The following is a 27,140-nucleotide window of genomic DNA, read 5'->3' as shown; positions in this document are numbered from 1 at the left end:
AACACGAGAGGCCATTGCAGTACAGGAAGCATTCACTGTATATTTCACAAATGAAGTTGCATTACAGTAGCAAGACTGTAAATTGTTTACAAAGTGTTAATCAATACCCCGCATGGACTACATTTGCCATGCCTGCATTTTCTGTAATGACGTGCACTTTTATTAAAATTCCCTTGTACTGGCAACTCTTGTTCTGTGTTTGCAGTAATTAGCCTGGAAAAGACAAAACATGGTGTTTGGCAGTTGTATGTTATTGATTTCAACATACAAGTTAATGATGTGATGTTAAAGTGTTTGTGAATTTCTTGTATTAATCGATGACAAGATCTGCTGGAACCCCTACATTAGCTATGTCCGAGCCAATCTATCACCAAGTATTTCAATTCTTGCTAAGGCCTATCCTATTTTTAACACACAATCATTACAAACTATACAATTCATTTACGTTCTTTGCTTTTAACCACCTGTTTGAAAACGAAGAGGTTAGTTACATAAAAATGTTTGTGTGGATAAATAATATTTGTAATCAAGTATTTATGTACTTATGACAGTTGTCAGCTAATTTGTTGGTGCAGGGGGGTTGGATTTTCTAAGTTTACATTTCATACTACTCCTTTATTCATTTTTTAGTTGATGCCTGATGTTTTAATGCGCATATAAATGGAAATAGAATTTATGGTATAATAAATGAAAACCCAAGTTGTAACTAACTATGAGTGCAGCTGTACAATACCCAACTAGGTAACAAATGAAGTGGGAAGGAATACAATTTTGAAAATATATTTTTTTAACAAACCTATGTGCGTAGAAGAATGCAAAAACCTATGTAAGCCATTTTTTTCAACTCCAATGCAAATCATTTAAGTCTGATTGTAATTAGACTCCTTTGATACACCATATATAATAGAGCAGACTGCAAGAGATCAATTCGGTACTAATTAAACTATAATTCCCCACTGCAAAATACACACAGTACAATAGTTGTAGAATAAAAAAATCACACAGTAAAAAAATTAAAATAGCTATTTTTTAGTTGATGCCTGATGTTTTAATGTTCATATAAATGGAAATAGAATTTATGGTATAGTAAATGAAAACCCAACTTGTAACTAACTATGAGTATAGCTGTACAATACCTAACTAGGTAACAAATGAAGTAGGAATGAATACAATTTTGAAAAGTTTTTTTTTTAACAAACCTATATACATAGAAGAATGCAAAAACCTATGTAAGCCCTTTTTTCAACTACACTGCAAATCATTGAAGTCTGATTGTAATTTGACTCCTTTGATACACCATACATAATAGACCAGACTGCAAGAGATCAATTCGGTACAAATTAAACTATAATTCCCCACTGCAAAATACACACACTACAATAGTTGTAGAATAAAAAAATCACACAGTAAAAATTTTTTAAAGAAAATAACTACTATTTTTAGTTGACGCCTGATGTTTTAATGTTCATATAAATGGAAATCGAATTGATGGTATAATAAATGAAAACCCAACTTGTAACTAACTATGAGTGTAGCTGTACAATACCTAACTAGGTAACAAATGAAGTAGGAATGAATACAATTTTGATTTTTTTTTTTTTTTCAACAAACCTATATACATAGAATGCAAAAACCTATGTAAGCCCTTTTTTCAACTACACTGCAAATTATTTAAGTCTGATTGTAATTTGACTCCTTTGATACACCATACATAATAGACTATAATATTATATTATTTTATAGATTATATTATATTAGACTATATATAATAGACTGCAAGAGATCAAATTAAACTATAACTCCCCACTGCAAAATACACACAGTACAATAGTTGTAGAAGAAAAAAAATCACATAGCAAAAAACATTCAAAGAAAATAACTACTCAGAGCTCCCGTGTGCCTTCACAAACGCAAACGCAAGCTGATGCAACTTTAATCGAAGCTCCTGCTGCTTCATCTTTGGAAGTGTGTCGATAAGCTCTTGAATTGCCAGAAGACAGTGGTTTATTTTGTGGGTTGGTGCATCGTTTCCGTGGAATTTGATGACTTGGATAATCTCATTCTTCTGGTCTCCCACGGAGTCTCCCACCTTTCGCTTTTTACCTGTATTAAAAAAAAAGTCCAACACAAACATCGGTTACGTCGATTAATAAACTTTATACATACCACGCGGCCATTGTGGTGTGACTGCCGGGGTGAGAGAGGAGGGGTCCTCAGCTAACTGTGGAAGGGGAGTAGCACAGAGCTCAACCACTGGCGTTTCTGCGATGTGAACCATGGCTGGTGTGCAGTCTGTCAGCGTGCTTCCAAGGCAGGTGTTCCATGAGGCCAGTCCATTGAGGGTGTAGTCGCAGGATAGATAGGCTCTATGCAAGGAGTGGAGTCCTCTATCAAACTCTGATGTTCGTCTTGACTCATGTTAAAAAAAATAATAATAATAATTAAATAAATATAGGTAAATTAAAAAAAAAAAAAAACAGCAAAACATAGTAACAATGCTGCATTTGTCAGTGTCATATAGGGATCACGGCATTCCTATGAGCAGATATGAATTTTTTTGTTCCTTATTAATTGCTTCCATGTCGCACAGAAACCTTAAATGCACATGCAATCGAAACTTTATGCACATACAAACGAACTGAAATTGGTAGAGGTCTTTCTCGATGCTACAAATTTATCAAGGAACGCCATTAATATCGTGCATTTCCACGTCGGCCGGTGTTGTGCCGAAAAAAAAAAAAAAAAAAAAGACCAGCGCCGAACCAGCCGCTGCTCCGCTAAATAATTGTAAACAAATAAGCATAGCAGTTTTCCCGTTTTGTCCGAGTTGTAGTAAGTTGTTGGCTTTAAGTACTGTAGCCCCTAATTTAGCGTTTGCTACCTTTTTTGCGTTAGCTGCGGCGTTAAGTACTTACCAGAAACATTGAGCACATCGCTTATTTCCCTCCAGGCAGCGTCCTTCTTGTTCCGGTCCTTCTATGTTGGCAACGTCGTGTTGTAAAGGACTTTATGGTCACTCACAGCAATTATCAAAGCGCCTTCCATTTTCTGAGTAGTTCGAAATGTTTGGACTTGTGTTCACCGGATGTGGCGGAAGGTTTCCGGCTCCGGGGCAGCTAATGTCACGTGAATGAGAAAACGTATTCGATTGGCTGCTTCCCCCTCGACGCAGAACTCTGCCGCAGAAAAGTTCAACCAAACCATCTCCTTGCGGCGCGTTAAATTTGACGCGCGTCAGTCGATTTGGCGTCATCGCGACGCGTGACGCGTGACGCAAGGCAGCTTTACATTGACTTTCAATGGAAACCCAACGCGCCACAAGCAAATGACGCGGCCGGTGTGAATGTAGCTTTATGTGAAAAACTCAATTACACGCGATGACATTTTTCTGTTATTTTTATGTTGCGGCATGAAAAGGAGAAAAATTGGTAAAAAGTAACTGAAAAGTTACTTTTAAAGTAACGTAGTTACTTTGATAATAGTGTAATCAGTAAAGTAACTACATTACTTTTTTGAGGTGTAAATTACTTTTTTAAGTAATCTCTGACAACACTGATTAGGACAGATCATGTTCTTAAACATGTAGTTAGTTCGATTATACGGCATGTAGGCTGCACTAATGTATCTCTTCTCCTTATACAGTGGTGGCTCGAGGATTTTTCTGAAACAGGTAGGGGCCAAGAAGAGGCCACATGTGAACCTCAGGGGCCAAGTGTCGCTGCCGTCTTTGTTCAGTGTTTGTTTTGGTCAACAAGGCAATACCCAGATTAACCTGCACATAGCAATAAAACATCTTTGCTTGACAGTGACCAGCAAAAGTTTGTAATAATTTGTATTTAATCATACTGTGTGCAAGTAAGCATACAATACATGGAACAATAATTTTAATCACTTTTTTTAAAAAGCCGTTTTAAACCAGAAAACAGCATTAATATTTAACATACTCTAGACGCAACATTATCTCATTCTCCCTATCTTCATAAAACAAGGATTCGCCGATTGCCATGCTTTATGCTAAAATGGGAACCGAGGCACTTCAGAGGCCATTCAAATTAGAGGTGGGGCCAGTGCCCCTGTGGCCCCACCCCTAAAACCGCCTTTGACCCTTAATTATGACAGATGTCTCCGTATAATAATCAGATACCAAGGAACTGACGTCACGGAGCGCGCCATTGCTATTTTTAGTGTGGCATTACGGCATTACAAACAAGGGAGGTGAACGATCAAGACGTGGCATTCCTGCTCCTTTTTTCTTTTTCACAGCCATTGCAGTTTATCCTCGAGAGTCTAGAACGGGGGTCGGAAACCTATGTCTTGCGAGCCATATCTGACTTTTTGACGTTTTGATGAGTGCATGTGGTTCTCTGCCAACCCATGATTTGAAATGCGGAACCGGCTGGCTCGCTTGATATGAACGAGCTGTCATGATCTGATAGTGCATTCACACATATTTCTTCGGCATTCAAACGTACGTCGCAATAATACGCTTCAATTCAATGCCCATTTGTGGTCCTCCTGTTGCAGATTGCATGGAGATGGGCATATTACAAATCTCGTCTCGCGCATTAAGTTTCAGCTCAACTGGCAGTGGGGCTGGAGTATATAAAAATGGGTAGGGATAACTTGGAGTACCACGAAGTGAACTGCATGGTACTCCAAGCCACAGAGGAACACTATCAGTTTCACTTTCGTGACTTTTTGGCCTGTCAAAATTGTTGCCACTTCCAGGAGACCGAGACTAACGAAATGGCTACCCTGAGAGGTTCTACCTGTCTCGGCCACTATTATGTACACGTCCCTTGGAAGTGAGTTCCACTTCCAGGAAATATACGCAGTGCCACACCATGTTTGTATTTGTTATTTTCCAAGTGGTGAGTGCTCAACTGAGCAACGATTGTAACATCGCAAGTAATGCTGTTAGGCTTTCAATGTTGTTTTCTAAAGATCTATTTCAATCTCAACTCTGCGACTGCTCCTAAAAGCCAAGCGTGCCCTCAGTCCCTTTACTCTTGCTCCAGCGTGATGCGTTCATGAAAAAAACAGTGCTCACAAAACAGAGTTCCCGACCCCTGGACTAGAAGGTGTAGTAATTTCGAAATTTCACGCCAGCAAGTATTGATTTTTCGGTTCAGAGATAAACCACGCTAACGAGGATGTGACGCATGAGACTGCTCCTTTCTGCGCATGCGTAGTTTGCGCAAATGCAGGCGTACCTTGCAGAAGCACGGGGCCCTTAAATGCACCGTAAACATTGTGCGGACAGGTATAAAATTGTCTGCAAAATAACCAGAAGAAAGTTATCCCTCATAGTATAGACGTAGACTCAAAGACTTTGAAGCTTGGTCAATCAGCATGTGAATGCTTTTTTTCTACAGCACTAGACCTGCTTAAAACATTAATTGGGGCAACAATATACTCATTGTGTGGCCTCAAAATAGTAGAGTGGCCAAACTAAATACTTTGTACCAATTTGTGGGTTTAGTATTATTCTCATGATCAACTTGGATATCAGACCAAGCAAATGTGTGATGTCCTTCATCATTACATCATGCCTCAGGATCTGTAGTTTTAGTGTTTGTGAAAAAAAAAAACTAATTTAGATATCACTGCATTTCATTGTGAATTCAGTACCTTATACTGTACACAGTTTCTTCATTCAGAAATTAACATTAATGAATGCTGCTTTCAAAAGTAACAGGTTTACTATATCACTGGGGGTGTAATAGGAGAAGATAATGGGTCTAATCTTAAATGTGACTTTCCATTATTTTTATTGTATAACCTTTGATGTAATTATATCATGCAAGGTCACCTTTAATTAAAACAACACAGGCCTGGATGGTTGGTATCTGATTTGAAGTCAACAGTCGTGATTTTATAAAAACTGAATGATAACAATGTTTTAAACCCATAAATTGAATGACCTAATGGAGTGGATGTGTGGAAAAATGTGGGCTAATTATTGTTCATCATGGGTCCGGTACAGCAGGGTCAAAAGGTTACTGTTACTGCGCACTGGATTTGTTTGTGTTTGCAAAATATACTATAAATAATGTGAATATGATGTCAATTCTGAGTTTGTGGAAAGATTATAAGATTATAATTGCCATAATAATGAGTTTCATTTACAAGCTAATAATTTATAGTCACCTTCAAATATATCTCCCTGACACAAACACACAAAGAAACAGCAGATTGGCTGTTGTGCTATCAACCCTGATTTAAATGTTTCTTCTATTTACATATTAATCAAGCATGCTAGCTCACTGCCAATTAGGTTTCTTTACTATAATTGATCCATTAGCTGCAAAAAGAATTGTAAAATCTATTCCCGAATTAGAACAAAGTTTAAATCCCACCTATGTAACAAATAGTTATGGAATATAGTCTGTGTGATTCGAAATCACATCCACTCAACGGTTGACCCAAAAAATATTTTGTTTTCCAGTTGGAGTTGCATTTCCAGTGACAAACCTTTTTTCAACACCATCTGCTTGTTCACTTCTTAAAGTCACCTGTTTCCACTGCCCATCAATCTCTGTTAATCAGACTCTGGCTATGCTCTATTGAATTTCTCCCTCTAAATCAGGGGTCCCCAAACTTTTTCCTGTGAGGGCCACATAACCCTTCTCTTCTCTGATGAGGGGCCGGGGTCAGTTTGTAACAGAAAAAGTGTGACGATTGCAGGAGTGCCTAAATGTAAAAATGTATTGTTTTTCAGAAAGCCACAATCAAATAACCCTTTCTGGATTCTTCACGGAACCAAAGTAAATAAAATAAAAATGATATAATATAATATAGTATAATATAATATAATTAGGGCTGTCAAACGATTAAAATTTTTAAGCGAGTTAATCACAGCTTAAAAATTAATCGTAATTAATCGCAATTCAAACATCTCTAAAATATGCCTTATTTTTCTGTAAATTATTGTTGGAATGGAAAGATAAGACACAAGACGGATATATACATTCAACATACTGTACATAAGTACTGTATTTGTTTATTATAACAATAAATCAACAAGATGGCATTAACATTAATATTCTGTCAAAGCAATCCCTGGATAGAAAGACTTGTAGTTCTTAAAAGATAGATTTTAGTACAAATTATAGAAATTTTATGTTAAAACCCCTCTTAATGTTTTCGTTTTAATAAAATTGGTAAAATTTTCAATCAAAAAAATTAACTAGTAGCTCACCATTGTTGATGTCAAGAATTACACAATGCTCATGGTGCATAAAATCAGTCGCACCCAAGCGCCAGCAGAGGGAGACAAAAAACACAAGTAACAAGTGGACATGACACTGCTGTCATTTTAATCTGTTTGAGCGGGGCATATGCGTTAATTGCGTCAAATATTTTAACGTGATTAATGAAAAAAATTAATTACCGCCCGTTAACGCGATAACTTTGACAGCCCTTAATATAATATAATATAATATAATATAATATAATATAATATAATATAATATAATATAATATAATATAATATAATCAAGGGTGCACATAATTTTTTTGCCCAGGTTCGCAGAGGAGGACCTGGAGATGTGACTTGGTCCTCATTGAGCTTGAGAGCCGACCCGCCTGATGCGATAAATTTATGACAAGCTTTACTTAGAGCCAATTAACTTTGATTAATTATATTAACAGTTAATGCTTGATTAACATCAACTGGCACAACAAAATTGCCATTACGTTGAAGTGAAATGTAAAGAAATAAACATAAAAGCACCAATTCAAAATAAAGGGCATTATGCGGCTCCCACATTAACTCCAAGCCTTTTTAAAAGTGGGATGTCCTCCTCATAAGACCTCGTTGAACGTGTATGTTTAGCTTTGTAAAATGCGAGCAAAAACACGTTTGTCAGTGCATGTCGCTGTTCATTACCTTTATTCCGCCCTATTCCGCCACATGTCCATAGGGCGAGTGGGGTCCTGTTTGACATCGATAGTTTGCTTAATTGCCACATGCTCTCTGTTTTTTTCGTGCTTTTCAAAGTTTGGATGGCTGAAATTCTTTGACCCTACATAAAATGCGTTGCTCTAATCGGCGACATTGGGATTCTCACGGCACATTTTGTACCGCATTTCCGTGCGAGCATCATTCGCTTCTAGCCACGGTACCTCCTGTAGCCACTTTTCAGCAAAAGTCCTTTTTTTCGGTAGCTCCGGTGACGTCTCTGTCGTCTGTCTGTCTTTTGACGGGGGTGGGGGAACACGGAAGTAATTACTCAGTGTGGCCTGCCTCATCGACATTTTGAGAAGTTATTTTCTCGTGTCCGCCGCAAATAGAGTGGTCAGCCATCGGTACGCAAAAGCGTATGGAAGCCGTTGAGGGCCAGCGCGTTTGTCTACGTCCAGTACGCATGTGCGGACCACTTATGTGCACCCCTGAATATAATATAATATAATATCATGTAATATAATATAATATAATAATACTGTATTAATTAAATAGATAATAACCAAATAACCATTGCTCAGTTCTTCACAGAAAAAAGCCAGGACATAAATAACTCTATTGAAAAAAAAAAAAAAAAAAAAAAAAAAAATTTTTTTTTTTTTTTTTTTTTTTTACAATTTTATTTTTTTTTTTGTTCAGGGGGCCGGACCAAATGTGGCTGCGGGCCGTATCCGGCCCGCGGGCCGTAGTTTAGGGACCCCTGCTCTAAATCATTATTTGTCATTTTGTTCATATGAAATACATACAGACAGACAGCATCAACACTTCTGTTCGTTTGTTCACTTTGCCATCCCCTTTTGTGCCCTTCAAAGCTATGTCAGTGTTTTGGTAAATGATGTTATATTTGTATTAGTGTTGCACCGATACCATTTTTTGGGCCCGATACCGATACAGATACCTGGCTGTGCAGTATCGGCCGATACCGATACCACTCTGTTTGCAAAAAAAAATAAAAAATACATATTTATATATATATACAGTATATATACATATAAGGGATGCAACGATACAGTTCAGTCACGGTTCGGTACGATTTTCAATACAATTCAATACATTTAATGGTCTGAAACAGAAAATACAACTGTTTTTTTTTTTTTTTTTTTTTTTTTTGGCTAACAAGCAAAAATAACAGTGCCATCATATAAACAAGCATTTTAATGCATAATATTTATGTGCCCACTTCTTACTGATCTGAAGAAATTTTGTATATAAGTGCTCAGAACAATCTTTTGTAAAGTGGGGCACACTGTTGTTTGCTGCAGCTCTCTTAGCAGCTATATTTACCATATAAGCAAAACATCCTATTTGTGGTCCGAGTCCATCTGTAACATGTGCTGAATTAACAGTATTTGCAGCATTATCTATAGTCACTGGTATGGATTGATTTGGCCTGCTTAACTTCCATTCAGTCATGGCGGTTTCTAATTCATCAATGTAGTATATGGACTAGGCGTCGCTCTGGGCTCACGCAGCTAATGGCATGGGATCTAATGTAGCACATCTAGGTTGCTATTTGATGATATCTAGTGTGTGCGCGCGAGAGTTGGCATGGGATCTAACATAGGACATCTAGGTTGCTATCTGATGATATCTAGTGTGCGCGCTGTGCTGCTTGAGTGTTTTCTGGCCACAGAAGTCACTTCTGCTCATTACTGCACAACACCAGCATAATATGACAATCGACTTTCATAAACAGGACGAGTTTGAAGTACGGTGCTCTTAATTTGCCACTCATTGTTCATCATGAAACCATGAGTATGCTTAGTCTCTCACGGTTTTAACCTTTCTGATCCCATCGGCGCTACTACAGCAAGCTTTAGCTTAAGCATGCGAATCGTTTGTGAAAGTCATGCAAGAAAAGCAGCGTAACATCGCGGATGTGCGTTATAGTGAACATCTTTAATATTGAACACGAAGGTGTTAATTCGTTTGGTACTTTCGAGACAAAACATACAGGTGTCATGCATCGGGATTTGGGAAGTTGGCTCATATGGGGAGGACAGTTCATTTGCGCTAAAGTGATGCCAGTAGATGGTATCGGCACCCTAAATGTTGGTACTCGTCGATACCGATACCACCAATTCAGGCCTTATCGGCACCCCCTGCCGGTACTTGTATCGGTATCGGTGCAACTTTAATTTGTATAGCGCTTTTCCACCTTTCAAGGCTCTCAAAGCGCTTTACACTTCATCGCCATCCACTTACTGGTGATGCAGCACCAGGAGCAATGTGGGGTTTAGGCGAGTTCATCAGGGCAGAGAATCAAACCCACAGCCTCTGGGTTGGGGGACAACTACTCTACTACTGAGCCACGCCACCCCCGCCATTGGGCATATTCACGCTTGCAAATTGACTAAACGTCAAACTTACAAGCTTTATCCAGACAAAAAAGAAGTTTTATAATTCTTTTTTTCCCCAATTCATTTCAAAAAGTCATATTAATTACAGTTTGTGAATTTAGCAGTGCAAGGTCATTATAAAAAGATTTATCCCTTATTAATGAAATGACAGATATTTTTGGGGTGTTTCATGGTCAGGATTGGTCTTAAAAAAGAAGTTAGATTTTTGTTCATTAAGCTATTTTTATCATGTATATATTTTTTGTTAGGTCATACATTTAGTTTTTCTATCAGTGTAACAGTAAATAAAGGCCGTCTTCTATAAACCCTTATAGAACATTGCTGCTTAATCATCAGGTAGTGCAGGTGCTCACTTTTGCTATGAAATTTTTACACCTTAGTTTTAATGTTCATTCGTTCAGCGTTATTTTCTTGAGTCAGCCTATTTGCCGATACGACCTTGAAAGAAATGCATATACATTTCTGTTTGCTGCCATGTGAATTTTATTTATTTATTTGTTAATTGTTGGACTGGCAATAATGTAAGGCACTATGTTGTTTCTATAAGCTTTTGTTTGAAGATATACTTTTGTGCTTTTTCAGTTTTATTTTGTGGTGGCTTAACATACACTACCTTGGAAAAGTCGTTTTTCATATATTTTATTGACTGTTTTCTGTTATTGTTGAAGTTTTCCTCACACACACCCCTCCTTTCTTTTCATCCGCACTCTACCCCTGTTTGTCTCTATCATCTCTCTGGGCACAACCTTTTCATCTCAGACCACCTTATCTATCTTTTTCTTCAATCTCTCTCTCCATCTCTCCTCTTTAAGTTAGCAGGATGGGTGCAGATAGACTTTGAACTCCAAAGGATATGAGGCAAGCACTTCCACAGTCAGGTTCTAATAGAGAGACAAGAATGAGGAAAGGCGAGCAGATAAACGAAAAAGAGTGAGATGGAGGTGGGCAGATAGCATTTCTGTTTTCTTCTCACTGCCAAGTGCCTCAAGAGATGATGAAAAATCTTTGATGTGCCACGCTTTTGTTCTCTCTCGCTCCCGTTCACTTTTTGGTTTGTCCTCTGATTGTTACCACTCCTCATTCCCCTTTGTTTGCAGGATTATTTATTTTGTTCACCCTTTTCGTCAGTAAATTTGCATCAGGCAGACACAGAGAATAATCAGGGAATACAAAAGTTTTTGATTCCGTAAGAAATACGATCCAGATATTCACCCCTGAACAACAACATGGGCTTTGAAGAGTTTTTTGCTGACAAGTAATCCTGCTCAATTGATGTTTACGTGTGGAAACAACTGCTGGTGTCTCGTATGTTATTAGTACACAAAAGTGTTCATCAAATCTGCTTTTGTGACATACCTTTTTGCTGACATATAATAATAAAAATTAACAAAACACTCACAGAGTGATCCATTCCTTTTGTAAAATGGATATGGCTTTTAACAACTCAGTCTTTTGCTGTTTACAAGTATCTGAATGTAAACTGCAGGAAAAAGAAATGAGTACAAAGGTTTCTTTGAGCCAGTTTATACTACCTGTCAGTAACGTGTTACTGTAATCTGATTACTTTCTTTCAGTAACGAGTACCATAACGCATTCTTAATCTGATTAAAGTTGGTTTCCTTAGTGTCTGTGCGTTACGATTTTGTTACTGCCTCATAATGTATGTAGAATGAAGAATATAGTAGGCATGTACGAAGAGCATTTTGAATACAAATACATGTTTTTATTCATTCTGGAGGGTATCAGCGATAGAAAATAGAAATAGAATAGAATAGACAGAATAGACAGAATAGAAATTTCTGTTCTATTGCTATATAAACATGGAACACAACAAAAGAAAGATTAGACTCTCTTCTTTCGGCTGGAAAAAAAGTTGGTTCATATCTTTTCCATTCTTTAGAAATCAGTATTAGAAAATAGCTCAGTTTGAGCAATTTTCCAATTTATGATTAAAAAATAGAGAAACTGAGCTTTTTGTAAAAGCATACATTCCAAACATAACTTTGACTTTAACATGGCTATTTTTTGCTTTAGTGACATCCCAAACATCTGAATAATGTTTTCCTTCTACAAAATAACATACACAACAAGACAAATAGAGCTTTTGATTGCAAAGTAACAATTTATTTACACATGGCTGGACTGTTGGGTTGGGAGATGCCGCTGTTGTGGCCGCCGTGGCTGACTCGGCGGACGGGGTGGGCTTTTCCCTCGTCACCGCCTGTGGTGTCTCATCAAGATGGATTTTTTTGAGTCTTTCTTTTGTGGTGACCACTGCCTCGTGGTGGAGTTGGACTGGGAAACTTGTGTGGGGATAGGGTTCTTGGAGGGGAATTGGTTTGGCCGTGCGCGTTTCCGGCTGAGTCGCGGGCTCTGCTCGGCAACCAGCACGGACTCAATGGCATCGACCGCTGCACTGGTGGTCCTGGTCATTCTGCTCGGTCGTCCAGCGCCTGGCATCCCGGGCGTCCTCCAGGTTTTTGTGCTCGGTCGTCCACTGCCTGGCATCAAGGACATCCTCCAGGTCGTCGCACTTGGCCGATCGTCGCCTGGCGTCCTAGACGTCTTCCCGGTCGTCTTGCTTGGACTTCCCGCACCTGGCGTCCTGGTCGTCCATTCGGTCGTCTAACGCCGACGCCCCTGTCATGCGGCCCGGCCGTTTGTTCAGTTGATTCGGGTTGCGGGTCTTACCAAATGCGCTACTGCCCTCCAGTAAGCAAAGTTGCATCAGAACCTAGAGATGTGTCTTTTAAGAAAAAACGTAAAAGACGTACAAATAACACGAAGACACTGAAACAAATAAAAATAGAACGTATTTATACGTTTTTTGGGAGCAAATAATTTAAATTACGAGTTTCCTTAATCCACTGGCCATCATTTGGTAGCAACGTATTGACAATTATGTGCTCTTTTATGTGTAAATCAAATAAAAAAACTTGGTAAATATATAAACATATCTGAATGGGGTTTGTAATTCTGCTTTTGTGCTAAAGAAGTCCTTTTTTAAATCATTTATTTTATAAGATCTACCAAATGCATGTGAAAGAATTGTGAGAAGATATTTACAGAATTAAGGTTGCATTTTTACAAGCCGAAGGCCTTTCAAGGTGAGGCTCATGTTGTTGGTGGTGTGGGTGTGTGCACTATCATTTTTTTTTTTTTTTAATCTTTTCCTTCATTTTTTGTGAATAGATCACAATGAATTTTGGTATAATAGGTATATTCTAGGGAAGTATACATATCCGTTTTTTTTTTTTTTTTTTTTTTTTTGTACCAGTGCTGATTATTTGTGGTCGATTGTTGTTAAGGAGTCAGGTTGTAGAGAGCATGCGTACTCTTCATCTCAGCCTTCAGCCTATAGTAGCACATTGTTTTCATCACAAGAAATTGATTTTTATGCAGAGGTTTGTAGACTTTTTGTATCCACTTTATTACAGGTTTGGCTTTATTTCACCTTTTTACCATTCAGTTACATGGCAGGTGCTGATGCAGGATAAGGGGTATGAAAAGCACTCTCTGTGAATTTACCATCTTGCGAAGTAATATTAGAGGTGTAACTGACAGAGTATGAAATTTAACACCCGAGACTTACTGCCCATTGCCCTATGAGCTAAAAGCAATAATCGCCCCTAATTTAATAATCTCATTACACTTGTGTGAATGCACGTTTCAGACACTGCAATGTTCTACTTCCATGAGTGCTTCCTAAAAGAGACAGACCAATGTATCCTTGCTCCATTGTTACACCTACCTATGAAAGCCCGAGTGTGGAAGTGACTGTCGATGCGGGAAGGTTTGATCTTGTATTGAACTACCAAATAAATTAATTAAAAAAAAAAAAAAAAAAAAAAACGGTTATAAATCCCAATCTTATCATGTAGATCATCCAGAGTTGTAAATGTATGCCTCACACAACCAATAACAACCTTATTGATTAGCGCCCATATCTGCTTTGCTTGCATGAGCTCAGCCTGAGGTCACTCAGGGTCAAGTGTTGAAAGGCTTACCCACCTTCAATGAGAGGAGCTGACAAGATGAGGTGAATCACAGCTCAATAAGAATTGACACTGCTGTGGCAAAACAGAAAACGAAATTATGGAAAACAGCAACAACAAGCATGAGTGTGCTTGTGAAATCAATTACATGGTAGAAACAAAAATGGTCAAGCATGCTGATGAGTGGCACAGTCAAGCTTTACTCAGGAGAAGGTCAAATGCTAATGCACTGCAATTAGCATCATCTTTTCATCACATTGCTCCAAGTGTGAGCCTACTACTATTTTACAAATGTTTGAGTTGTGTTTATGTACAGCACCTTGTTTTTGCTGTGCTCTCAAAGTAAGATTAAAAGAAGAAGTATTGAACATCAGGTTGTGAAAAAATAAAAAGATTAAAATATGCTATAACCTAAGGTAAATTCCATGGGTCCTAGTCCTTAAAAGCAATTGATCTTAGCATGCTTGTCAACCAAATACAAGACACATACAGACAATTATACATTCAACAATTCATCTTCTGAGCCATTTAACTTCACAAGGGTCACAGGGGAGCTTGAGCCTATCCCAGCCAGCAATGTTCAGTGGTCTGACTAGGTACTCTATGGCGACGATTTGTCATTTCTTTTCATGTTTTATTTTTTTCTGAAGATATTTCACATAATGTACTTGAACTTCATGAGTGCCAATAATTGTGAACTTGATTGAAATGCCTTTTTTTGTTTGTTTCTCACAGATCTGCGACAAGGAATGGCATTATTATGTCATCAACGTGGAGTTTCCAGCCGTGACACTCTATGTGGATGGAGTGACATATGACCCCTACCTGGTGACAGACGACTGGCCAATTCATCCATCCCAGATTGATGTGCAGCTCACAGTTGGCGCCTGCTGGCAAGGTGATCAAGTTTCTCCAGATCCATTCCAACAGTTTAATTTTTGGAAAGAGAACATCATGTACATCATCTACTCAAGTACAAGTAAAATTCATGATTTGGAAAAAATATTCAAAAAATTACCAAGTAGACCAAAAAAATGTGTAATGAGAGTACATAATTTGTCACTTTCAAGCTCTGGTCATGAAAACAATGAAAACAGGACACTAGAAATTAACATGATAAAAACAAAAGTAATGTAAAGTACAGCTACAGTTGATTAAAAAAATAAATAAATAAAACAGGCAATGGAAAAACAGCAACACAGGAACAAATTCAGGAGATGAGGTAAATTCAACAGTGGGTCAACATGAAATAGAGCTTATAATCTTTGGTCCGGCAAAGACTGTAACCTTTATGAAAAGAAATGAAAGTCTCTGAGTTAGAGTTTAAGTGCTCAAAAGAGCAGCCAATGCTGAAGGTCATGAAAAACAATGTGCATAACCTGCACTCTACTTAATCTATATAACGAAAAGGATCAGTTTAATATTTTTGTTAATGACCATTGCAATATTGAATCAGAAGTCATGCAATGACACATCATTTGATGCAGCTGACCCAGTGTGTTGTTGTTTGGCATACAGCCTTAATAGTGCTCTTGTGCAATCTATTCATTATGCATTTTTAACGTTAAAGCTGAAGTGTGATGTTAAAATGTCAACATTTGGAGAATAGCAAAGCGTTAAAATTATACTTTTTAGTTAGACTTCAATGAGAAACCTTCCACATAGAGGTACTGCACTCGAAGTGGGACATTGATCAATTTAATGGGTGATAGAGGGAGCTTTTGTCTTCTTTGTTGGCAGTCCAAGAAGATCAAACGGTTAGTAAAAAGCAAACTTGACTGTGAAAAACTTGGCTCATCAGATGGTTGAGTCTTCAATGCCACAATATATGACTAGCAAACACTCAGTAAATTAAAATACTCATATAATAATTATTGATATATTTACATGAATAAGTCCTGTCCAGTGAGCATGGTCCAACGACTCAACAATTATTTAACAATCTGTTTTGCTATTAAATTGCTTATTTACTGATGCAATATGTCTAGTGGCCATTTACCTGAATTTCTAACTTTACTTCCCCGGTAATGGGTAACTTACATATTACCCCATCAACATAACTCTGGTTGACAGCAAGGTGGTGGTGAGTATTTTAAAAAATGGCTGTAAGGCTTTACACAATATTCATGACCCCATCCCACTTTATGAAAATTTGCCATTCTTAATTACCCAGTTAGTATCCTGGGAGGGCTTTTTTTAATCATTGTTGCAGATCAAATGAATTATGTATGAATTACGGTTGTGAATCTCACTCCAAAAAAAAATTAGATTTATAACTAGGTAAACAGTCTACGGTCCAATAAATAATGGTAAAATATTCCAACCGATTCGATTCGGTTTAATACAAAGAGACGATTTAATAAATATACATAAATAAATAACAATTAAAAAACATGAATATTAATTACAAAATATTACTATTGTTTCATTTTTTATTATTCAGTGTCCAACGGGGCAATACTAATAAACAACATACTACATACACACAACATAAAAACCTTTACAATATACTGCACTTGGGATGATAATTGGTAAGTATGAAACACAAAACTGGCAATACAGCGTGTCTCACTTTACAGGTTTGAAAAACTGCTTATTCAAGGAAGACAATGTAACATTAATGAAAGATAAAAATGACAATGTTTTTCTTTAACTTGTCTTTCATTTCATGCACACACTTTTGGACGAAATGATGTTGTCTGTAACTTATACCTTGGCTCAACCGTCTTTACAATGTTCTGGACCCCCCCACCCCCCCACCTCCCCATGTATACATGCAAGACATGCAAATCTCGAGCAATTAAACGAGCGATAGATTCCATAGTTACCTTGGACCTTGCTGAGTTATGACTAAATTATGGAAAAACTGTAGTATTTTGTACTGCCCACTCATGTGATGGTCATGCTAACTGTGCTAGCCTATGTTAGCCTCCTGGTCACCTGCATCAGTACCACTATGCCGTCCTACTAGGTGAGTGTTAAAGTCTGTCGTGCTTCCGGTATATTAGATGGTCGCTCTGCAAACATTGCAAAAGGTGAGGCTTGCGTGGGACCTTCCCATGCTTCATAAAAAATCCAAGTGATTTCTAAATCTTCCATTTTAGATGACACTCTTCAGCTACACAACTGACGTCACTACACTTACAGATAAAAGGTCAACTGAAGTCTTGAGAGATTTCTCTTGCCAAGTGGCACAAAACTGATTCGTAGTTGTACTTGTATATCCTGGCCATCAGACAGTGGTAAATGGTGGTATGCTTGTATAGCGCCTTTCCTGGCCCTCAAAGCGCCTTACACTATCTCACCATCCACCTACTGGTGACGCAGCACCAGGAGCAACATGGGATTTGGTATCTTGCTTAAGGACACTAATGCTATGTTCATACTGCAGGTCTTAATGCACAAATCTGATTTTTTTGGTCATATCTGCTTTTTTGGCATGCCCGTTCTGACTGCCTTTGTCCATTGTCACCGTTCAAGTATTACGCATGCGCAGTAATTCGCAGTCCGACACGCGCTGAGCAAAAAGACCCGCATGCGCAGAGGCATCAAAACAAATGACTACAGATGCTGGCTGTCATCCGTCATTCCAGGGCGATCATAGTTTGATTTCCGAAAAGAGGATACAAATAACAGACATAAATAATCCCCGTTTAGGCTTATTTTCAAAGTTTCTGTGGATTGATAGCATGCATGCCCTGTCCGTGCATGTCACACACACATACGGGCAGTTTGCCCCGACTCTCGGCCGTGTAAGCAATCTTGAAATATTGCTCAAACAGAGCAGAGAGAAAACATCATTCTCAGGCTTATCCTCAACCTATTTTTATTTTTGTATGACTGTTGCCAAGCCCAGGCGGCACGGTGGCTGAGTGGTTAGCACGTCTGCCTCACAGTTCTGAGATCAAGGGTTCAATCCCGGGCTTCGGCCATCCTGTGTGGAGTTTGCATGTTCTCCCCGTGCCTGCGTGGGTTTCCTCCGGGGACTCCGGTTTCCTCCCACATCCCAAAAACATGCATGGTAGGCTGATTGAACACTCTAAATTGTCCGTAGGTATGAGTGTGTGCGTGAATGGTTGTATGTCTCCTTGTGCCCTGTGATTGGCTGGCAACCAGTTCAGGGTGTCCCCTGCCTACTGCCCAGCACCTCCGCGACCTTCGTGAGGAAACAGCGGCATGGAAATGAATGAATGTTGCCAAGCCCGACCCTTTCCCAAAAGCCGTGTTCAAGGCAAGCTAGACGCCAATGGGGAGCTTCACCCCTCCCATAGCGCGCCGTCTCTCTCGCTCTTTAATGACGTAATTGCTGCATGAATTCCGATTTGGGAGACTTGTCAGTTTAGACCGCCGCAACGTTCTGATCGGATTCATAACCTTAGGCTACGTTGATACTGCAGGTGTTAATGCACGAATCCAGTTTTTTCGTGTTTTTTCGTCTCCAGCGAGGAATTAACTTGACTGTCTGAACATGACAAGTCGCATAAAAGTGGACCATTTCAAATCCGATCTGGGTCACTTTTGTATGTGGTTTAAATCCGATCTGGGCCACAATTTTCCAGAACGTCTCGGCAGTCTGAACTGGCAAGTCTCCCGAATCGGAATTCACGCAGCAATTACGTCATCAAAGAGTGAGAGAGACGGCGCACTACGGTAGCGGTCATCTGTGCGTTAGCGCCTAGCTTGCCTTGAACACGGCTTTTGGGGAAGGGTCGGGATTGGCAACAGTCATAAAAAACTGATGATCGTTTTTTTCTCTGCTCTATCTGAGCAATATTTCAAGATTGCTTACACGGCCGAGAGTTGGGGCAAACTGCCTGTATGTGTGTGTGACATGCACGGACAGTGCGTGCATGCTATCGATCCACAGAAACTTTGAATATTGGCCTAAACGGGGATTATTTATGTCTGTTATTTGTGTCCTCTTTTTGGAAATCAAAATATGATCGCCCTGGGATGGAAACATTGAAACAACTCAATGGAAAAAGGCAGTCTGAAATGGCACGCCAAAAAAAACAGATATGACAAAAAAACAGATCTGTGCATAAAGCCCTGCGGTATGAACATAGCCACGGTCAGATCAAAGAATGGAACCCACAACCTCTGGGTTGTGGTACAATTACTCTACCACTGAGCCACACCACCCCATTTGTAATGCATTTTTACTGATCTAGGTCTTCACCGACCAATGCACTCGGTTCTCACACTTCACAGATCAATAACCAGTTCAAATCGGTTTGTCTTTATACCACTAGTTGTAATGTAGAGTATGTGTATCATTGTGATTTATATGACAGAAACACATTTTGTTAACAACTAATGCAGATAAAAAGGTTGGCATACTTTCACTTTGAATTCTATGCTCATAAATCCAGTACTTTCAGTTTAGATTAAAATCAGAACATTATAACTGGTATCGAATGTAGTATTAAATTGCTGTAATGCTTCTTTTATAGTAAGCACAAAGACATGACTATTTTTTGGTGCATCATTATTAAGGGAACCAGTAAGCATGGCATTTGCTCTATGGTTTTGAATGAACAGCTACTGTACAAAGGACGATTAGCCTCTTTTTCAGAAACGATTGAACCAATCTGAATAAAGTCATACAATTAAACTGTCCTCTAAACTGATAGCTGACACTAATCACACCAGGGGAATATAAAGGGCACTTGTTACCCAAGTGTACAGTTGATTTCATATCCCAAATGAGGCCTCACAGTGATTCTTCCCCTCAAACAAAATACTGACAAGGTTTTTTGATCACGTGAAGGCCATTCTTGTTTTTTTTTTTCCAACTGCAGCTATGTCCCTTCTTACTTCATTTTACTCTACAAATTATGTGATTGAAAACTGAAATCCTTAAGAAGGATTTAAAAAATGTGTGGTGTTGAGCCTCACTAAGTAATTGTAAAGCAATACTGAAATTTTAACAAAAGACATTAGATACCTAACATTGCCCTTTGGGAGCATTGTGCTTTGTTTGTACTGAAAGGGATCAGGTCAGTCTGTACCAAAATTAATCTCATCGCTGGAGAACTTAGTTCATTAGCAGCAAAATGTTAATAAATAAAACACGGAATTCCCCCCAATTGCGAATACAGTATATATGTCCAATGGCCAATCATTCTAAGACCTGGCCATTACGCATCCAGGACAACGGAAATACAGTATCTAGCTGGCATTCAAAACTTTCTTGAGCATTTTTTTTTTTTGCATGAGTCTATGGAAATTATTATTCATTCTTCATTCTCACAGAAAGACAATTGTGAGCACTGAGTTCATTGACTTGGGCTCACAATCTCTAGGAAGTTGAACAGTTTTAATTGAGTTGAAGTCAAGGATCTCTGCGGCACAGTCAAGTCCTTCCATACCATTATGGATAGTGCTTTGTGCACAAGGGCATGTTTGAAATATTTCTCCCTTAAATGTTTTCCATAAAATTCTTAGGAGAGGAAATTGCAAAGTAACTCACAATCGGCATAACAATTTGCCAACAGTAACAATAATATCACAATACAGGGAATTAAGCACTAATTTATATAATGGGGTAAAGGCTATTCTAAAGCTTTCCAAAAATTTGCTCTTCTTGATGGTGCCTTATTGTTCACTTAACCAAACAAACAAAAAACAGAATAGAGCGCCAACTAGCAGTGCAGTAGTCATGGAAAATTCATTAGCATCTGATTGTTATTTGGGTTACTGTTTGTTTGTGTATGCGTGCGTGTGTGTCAATATGACATAATGCTAGATCAATGTTTGTATTTACTCTTAAACGGAATCATAAATCGTGGAAAAATGTTTTTTAGTATTACTTTATAATAGGAATCACGGTAACACTAGTGTGAATTAATCTCCCTAATTGAATAAAATTTTAATTCAGAGGAGTGTCCCAAGACTCCTATGACTTTTGTCATGATGTGTTGTCAAGAGGAAAGCAAATGATGGGTGCAGAAAGAACAGAAAAGAAAATGTCACTTTAAAACAAGTTTGGTTGTATGCAGCAGTGACATTTTAATTATGTGCCTTAATGCAATTTCATGGCTCATAACCATTAACTGGCTAGTCAGCATTGTTTGATGTAAATAGTTTCTGTCATGACCACAGCAAGTAAATGTAATTGAGAATGATCTCATTCCTGATATTTGTACAATGAAACTTTGAGCTTGGTGGCACAAGACTATAGCTTTTCAGTTAGATGGTAATTAAATCTGTATCAACCCACCATTGGTCACTGAGAACAAGCATTAATCAGTTGCGCATGAATGTAAATGTGAAATAATGGCCTGCAATAAATTATTTTTATCAGATGATGAAAACGAATCGCATTCATCTCTAAGCCTGGCTTAGTAAAATATATTAATATAATGACAACATACATTATATACCAGCGTTATCGTGACTAATGAGTCTTTGCTCCCTGAGCATTTTCAGAAGTAACTTGGATTGCACATTGCCTAGATTAGAAATATGAATATAAATACTCAATTTTTTTTCATTTACCCATCAATACATGTAATACCACTTATTCTGTTCAAGGTCACGAGTGAGCCAAAACTTAGGTTTGCGTGTGTGTGTGTGTGTGTGTTGTGTAGGTGTATTTTCATCATCTGCGGTTCTGTTTATTGTCATGGTGCTGTGTCACCAGCAGTTAGATGAGGAGACGGTATAAAGCGCTTTGAGGGCCTTAAAAGGTGGTAAGGCACGATACAAGTGTAACACTATTTACCATGAGGGTCGTTGGGGTGCTGGAGCCTACCCCAGCTAACAATGTGCAATGTGTAGAAGGAGATAAACAACCATTCACGCACACATTCACACCTAGGGACGATTTGACGAGTGATCAGTCAGCCTACCATGCATGAGAAAAAAAACCCATAGGGAGAACATGCAAACTTCACACAGTAAGGCCGGCGCCATGAGTATACATATACAGTATATTTACTGTGTATACAGTATATAGTGCCAATAGTTAGGTGGGATAGGCTCCAGCACCCCCACAACACTCGTGAGGATAAGCAGTTCGGAAAATGACTAACTTGTATATACTCTGTGTGTTAGGGTGTAACGGCACACAAAATTTTAAGTTCAGTTTCTGTAAGGTTCGGTACCAAAAGGCAGAACATTTTTTTTACTTAAAACGCTTTTAGTTTTTAAATATGTAAACAATAGAACTTGTGTAAATAAATTAAAGCAAACAATTTGTGTCATAAGTTAAATGAATTGGACGCTTGAGTTTTTGAAATCTTAACAAAATTATAGATAAACAAGCAGAACTGGAAAAACTGTCAAAGGAAACAACTATATTTAATAATTAATAAATCTTATGCAGGGGCTGATTGGGTATGCGCACTTGAGCCGCGATGCTGCTATAGTGATTAATGTGGTAAATTCAGACATATAAAAACATTATTAATCCACCCGCATCACTTAGGGTCCCTACGGAGTGCTTGAATAGCGCTACTATTAAATTTTATGAGGAAATACATAAAACATAACTGAAAAGGTAAGCAAGTGAACTGAACCAAACATGCAAAACTGAAACATTTCAATACATTCGCGTGGACCGTTACACCCCTGTTGTGCATTTTTTTCCCAGTTTCAATAAATATGATGTTATAATTTCCACAAGAAGACAGAAGTCGCGATCACGTTTGTAATTCTCCCAAGCCTCTCCAATGTTAGCTTCTGCTCATAATAGATGCAAATGAAGCCGTGAAAAATGTTCAGTGAGCACCCAGAAGATGCAGCATGGGCTTAGGGAGTGATCGTCTCATAAATAAAAGTTTCTGTAATGTGAGATATTCACTTGTATCATTTCAGCCCTACAGAAGCTCAGTAATTCTCTCAATGCATTTATTTCTCTGTGGCCTGCATTGATAACATCTGTCAAAGAGGAACAGACCTAATCGTTATCTTAAGAGAGGCCGGGAAACAGGCAAGAATTTATTAACTACTCTTTCAGAGAGAGCACGAAAAGGCGACCAAAAAAATGAAGTCGGCTTACAGCGTTTTTTAGAAAACATTTGTTTCATGATAGTTCCCATACTGTTGCCAACTAGCAAAGGTGCCATCCATCCATCTTATCCAAGATAGTGTTATACAGGTACGATCTCCAGACCGAGGTAGTGATCCTCTTTTTTAAAAAGGGAGACCGGTATTAGTAGCTCACACACTTCAGCCTCACTGCTATTCAAGGATAATGGAGAGGAAGATCCTTTGGGAAGTCCAAACTCAGATTCAAGAGAAGCATTGTTACTTTCATCCTAGCAGAGGACCAGCCCTACATCCTCACCAGGTTGCCTGAGGGTGCATGGATGTTTTCCCGACAAGTTTACATGTGTTTTGAGGGCTTGAAGAAGATGTTTGAGCACATCCCGCATAGAGTCCATGTGGTTCAGCCCCTGTATGACCAGTGTCAGAAAATGATCTACATTGCTTAAAGTAAGTCAGATTTGTTCTCATTGAGGGTTGGGCTTGGGTTTGTAGCTGAGTATGAAGTTTTTGGTATAACGATCAGCATCTCCAAATCTGAGACTACGCCAGGAAAATTGTGGACTGTGCTTCCCAGGTTGGGGATGAGGTCTTACCCTAAGTGGAGGAGTTTAGGTATCTTGGGCATTATTCTTGAGTGAGGGAAGAACAGGCAGGTGGGATCGGTTTGGTGCCTTCAGTAATGCAGGGTCCGTATCGGTCGATCAAGGGCATCGCCTTTCGGCTCAGCTATCCATTTACCAGTTGATGTACTGTTAAAAAAAATAAAAATGGCCAAAATGTGTTTTCAACAAAAGTATATCAGACTCTCCCTCAGTCATTCGGAAGGGGCTTGAACTATTGCTGTTCCTTTTTGGCTTGGCGAATCCCACTTTGTTTTGATTTTCACACCAAATTCTATTGCTTTTGTTTGTTTTTATGTCTGAAATTCTATCATCACAAATTGCATGTTTTAACCTTCACCAAACCCCATAGACCAGGGGTAGCTAACTCCGGTCCTCGAGGGCCCCTATCCAGCTTGTTTTCCATGTCTCCCCCCTTTAAAACACCTGAATCAAATGATCAGCTCATCAGTAAGCTCTGCGGGAGCCTGGTAACCATCCTGGTTATTTAAGTCAGGTGTGTTGGAGGAGGGAGACATGGAAAACAAGCTGGATAGGGGCCCCCGAGGACCGAGCGTGGCTACCCCTGCCAATAACTATAGCAACTAAAATGCCGGGGTTCAGTCAAACCCAGGTTAGAACTACTGGTATAAGCAATCATTCAAGTTGTTATGGGGGTTATTAGAATACATTACAACATTGGGGAGACGCTAAAACTCAGATGTCTGCAGTATTGACAATTAGGTAGCTCACCTATAGCTTAATCCAATTCAAGCAGTTGAATAGGTCCGGCAACTCCTGGTGCACAACTGCTTAAGTTTTACCCACCAGGAAAATAAGAGTATGATAAGTTGTTTACAGTAGTGGTCAGCTGTGTCTCCACCTGCACAGGCTGATCTTTTGAGTTCACTGATACATCATTCTGAGCAGTGATACATGAGCCCATACTGTCAACTGGGAATTAGGGTTAAATGGGTCAAGCTGTGCATTGTCTGACAAAGTGCAGGTAACACTGCAATGAGGCTGAGGCTCCACTAAACTTGAATTGTTGTTGACCATCGTTGCTTCAGTTGTCATCCTGATTGCTCTTTTTAAGTCTCAACATTATTAGCCATTCAGCACTGAAAGCAAGACTGAATGTTGATTAGTTCGGCTACTTGATAATCTGTGTAGGTTAAAGCAATTTAACAGTGATATTGATAATATTCGCTGTCTTGAATATTCAACCACTGCCCTTTTAGTAGTTCAAATTCAACTCTCACATGCATTAACTCATCAAGAAGGAAACTCAGCAAATTTGCAATCTGAGAGGGAAACAAGTTCTGTGTTGGGTAAGGAGAATGAGTCATCTAAAGCTCACTGACATCATTTACCCTCTTTGCAGACCATTCTTTCTTGCATACAAACAAGAAGCCTATCTCTTATGTTTAAAATGACCTTACAGTTCAGCTGACTACTTGTGAATCAATTTTACTAGTATTGGCCTTGGACAGTTTAAAGAACAGGCTTAAAAGGTCTACTCACAGTAGTCAATCCATACTGTGCTCAAGCCCTTAAAATCTGTCTCATGCTCAAGTGTAATCCATGCCCAAGAGATGGAACTGAGGCTACGTCTACAATAGGACGGATAATTTTCTCCAGGATATTTTGCTGATTATTTTTATACCTGTCCACACTTATGTTTAAGGTGCATTTAAGCCCCCCCCCCCCCCCCGGCTTCTGCAAGGTACGCCTGCATCTGAGCACACTAAGCATGCGTGCAAAGGAGCAGCCTCATATGTTTCGTCAACGCCTGCGTGGTTTACCTCTGAACTGGAAACTCATTACTCGCTGGCGGCAAATTTCGAAATTGCTACACCTTCTAGAGTGTCATTATTTTGTGATCACTGTTATTTTCATGAACGCATCACGCAGGAGCGAGATTGATTTATGAGCAGTCGCCGAGTTGTGATTGAAATAAATCTTTACAAAACAATGAAAGCCTGACATCGATACTTGGAATGTTACATCAATGCTCAGTTGCGCTCTCACCACTTGGAAAATAACAAATAGAAGCACATGGTGTGGCACTGCGTATATTACCTGGAAGCCGCAACCAGTAGTGCTTGTGCAAAACACTGGCGATCCTGGTATAGTGGCGACAGTTTTGACAGGCAAAAAAGTCATGGACAAAACCTGATCGCGTGCCTCTTTGGGGGTACCACGCAGGTCACTTTTCGGTGTTTAATTTACCTCTTTGCATTTTTATATACTCATGTTCGATCGGCATTGATTTCGGAGGGGCCAGCCCCGCAGCTGGCTGATCAGAGACAGCGCAGTAGGCGAGCTCTGTAAAAAATGCTCATCTCCACATCATCCCCTATGTGAGGACCACAAATGGGCACTGAATTGAAGCATACTATTGAGACGTAGTTTGAAGGTCATGAAAAATGTGTGGAAAAGAAAAGAGGAGCAGGATTGCCACGTCGCTATCGTCCGCCTCCATTGTTTACAATGTCGTCATGCCGCACTAAAAATGGCGACGGCATGACGTCACTTTTTAGTATACGATTGTTGTACTGCGATAGCAGTCCATAATAATATTACCCGCCTACATTATCTGTCTAACAACTCATCCGGATAATAGGCATACTAATTTAGCCGACATGCCGTATAGTCCAACTAATCACACGTTTAAGGCCATTATCCATCCTAGTGTAGACGTAGCCTGAGGTACAGTACAGTTACTCGCGCGCTACTATGCAGGTGATCATTCTTTCAGACAGTTATTTACCCGTTCGCGTTCAACTTTTTTCATTGATTAGTTCCTCATATTAACAGCATGCTTCAGAGCATTTTCACTCTTCTGTCAAGATCCACAGATTTTGTGTTCTGTAAGGAAGCACCAAACACACCCACGTTGCCAGAAGTCGGATTCTGTTTTTTTCCCCCTCCGTTTTGTTGTAATAGATATTAGGACAAGGAATTGTTTCAACAAAAAATGCAGATTTCTAGCCTAAAGTTGCCAAATTAGTCAACATCAGTTGTAAAATCATGTTTTTTATGATCTAATGGTAATGCTGCATCTTTGTTTTTATCTCATGTTAACAAATATGCCAAAAATGTTGAAATTCATATTGTTTGCAGATCACACAACTATTCTTTCCTCAAGCTCATTATAATTAACCAATTCACACTTTTTATAAGGCATTTAATTTAAAAAAAAAAAAAAAAAAACTTAATTTTT

The 27,140-nt window shown here is 38.9% G+C and overlaps 1 protein-coding gene across 1 annotated transcript in view; it reads left to right on the top strand.

Annotated features, from left to right (window-relative positions):
- The window catches only part of LOC130917027 (calsyntenin-2-like), a 322,125-nt gene that overhangs the window by 259,542 nt on the left and 35,443 nt on the right, over positions 1–27,140 (top strand). Inside the window, exon 9 of the mRNA XM_057838073.1 lies at positions 15,057–15,219. Coding sequence (XP_057694056.1) covers positions 15,057–15,219 — 163 coding nt within the window. The remainder of the gene's footprint in view (positions 1–15,056; positions 15,220–27,140) is intronic.

Source organism: Corythoichthys intestinalis, chromosome 6 (genome assembly GCF_030265065.1).
Source record: "Corythoichthys intestinalis isolate RoL2023-P3 chromosome 6, ASM3026506v1, whole genome shotgun sequence".
Classification (NCBI taxonomy): Eukaryota; Metazoa; Chordata; class Actinopteri; order Syngnathiformes; family Syngnathidae; genus Corythoichthys; species Corythoichthys intestinalis.
The sequence above is the reverse complement of the archived record's forward strand: the minus strand, read 5'-3'. Positions and strand labels throughout refer to the sequence as shown.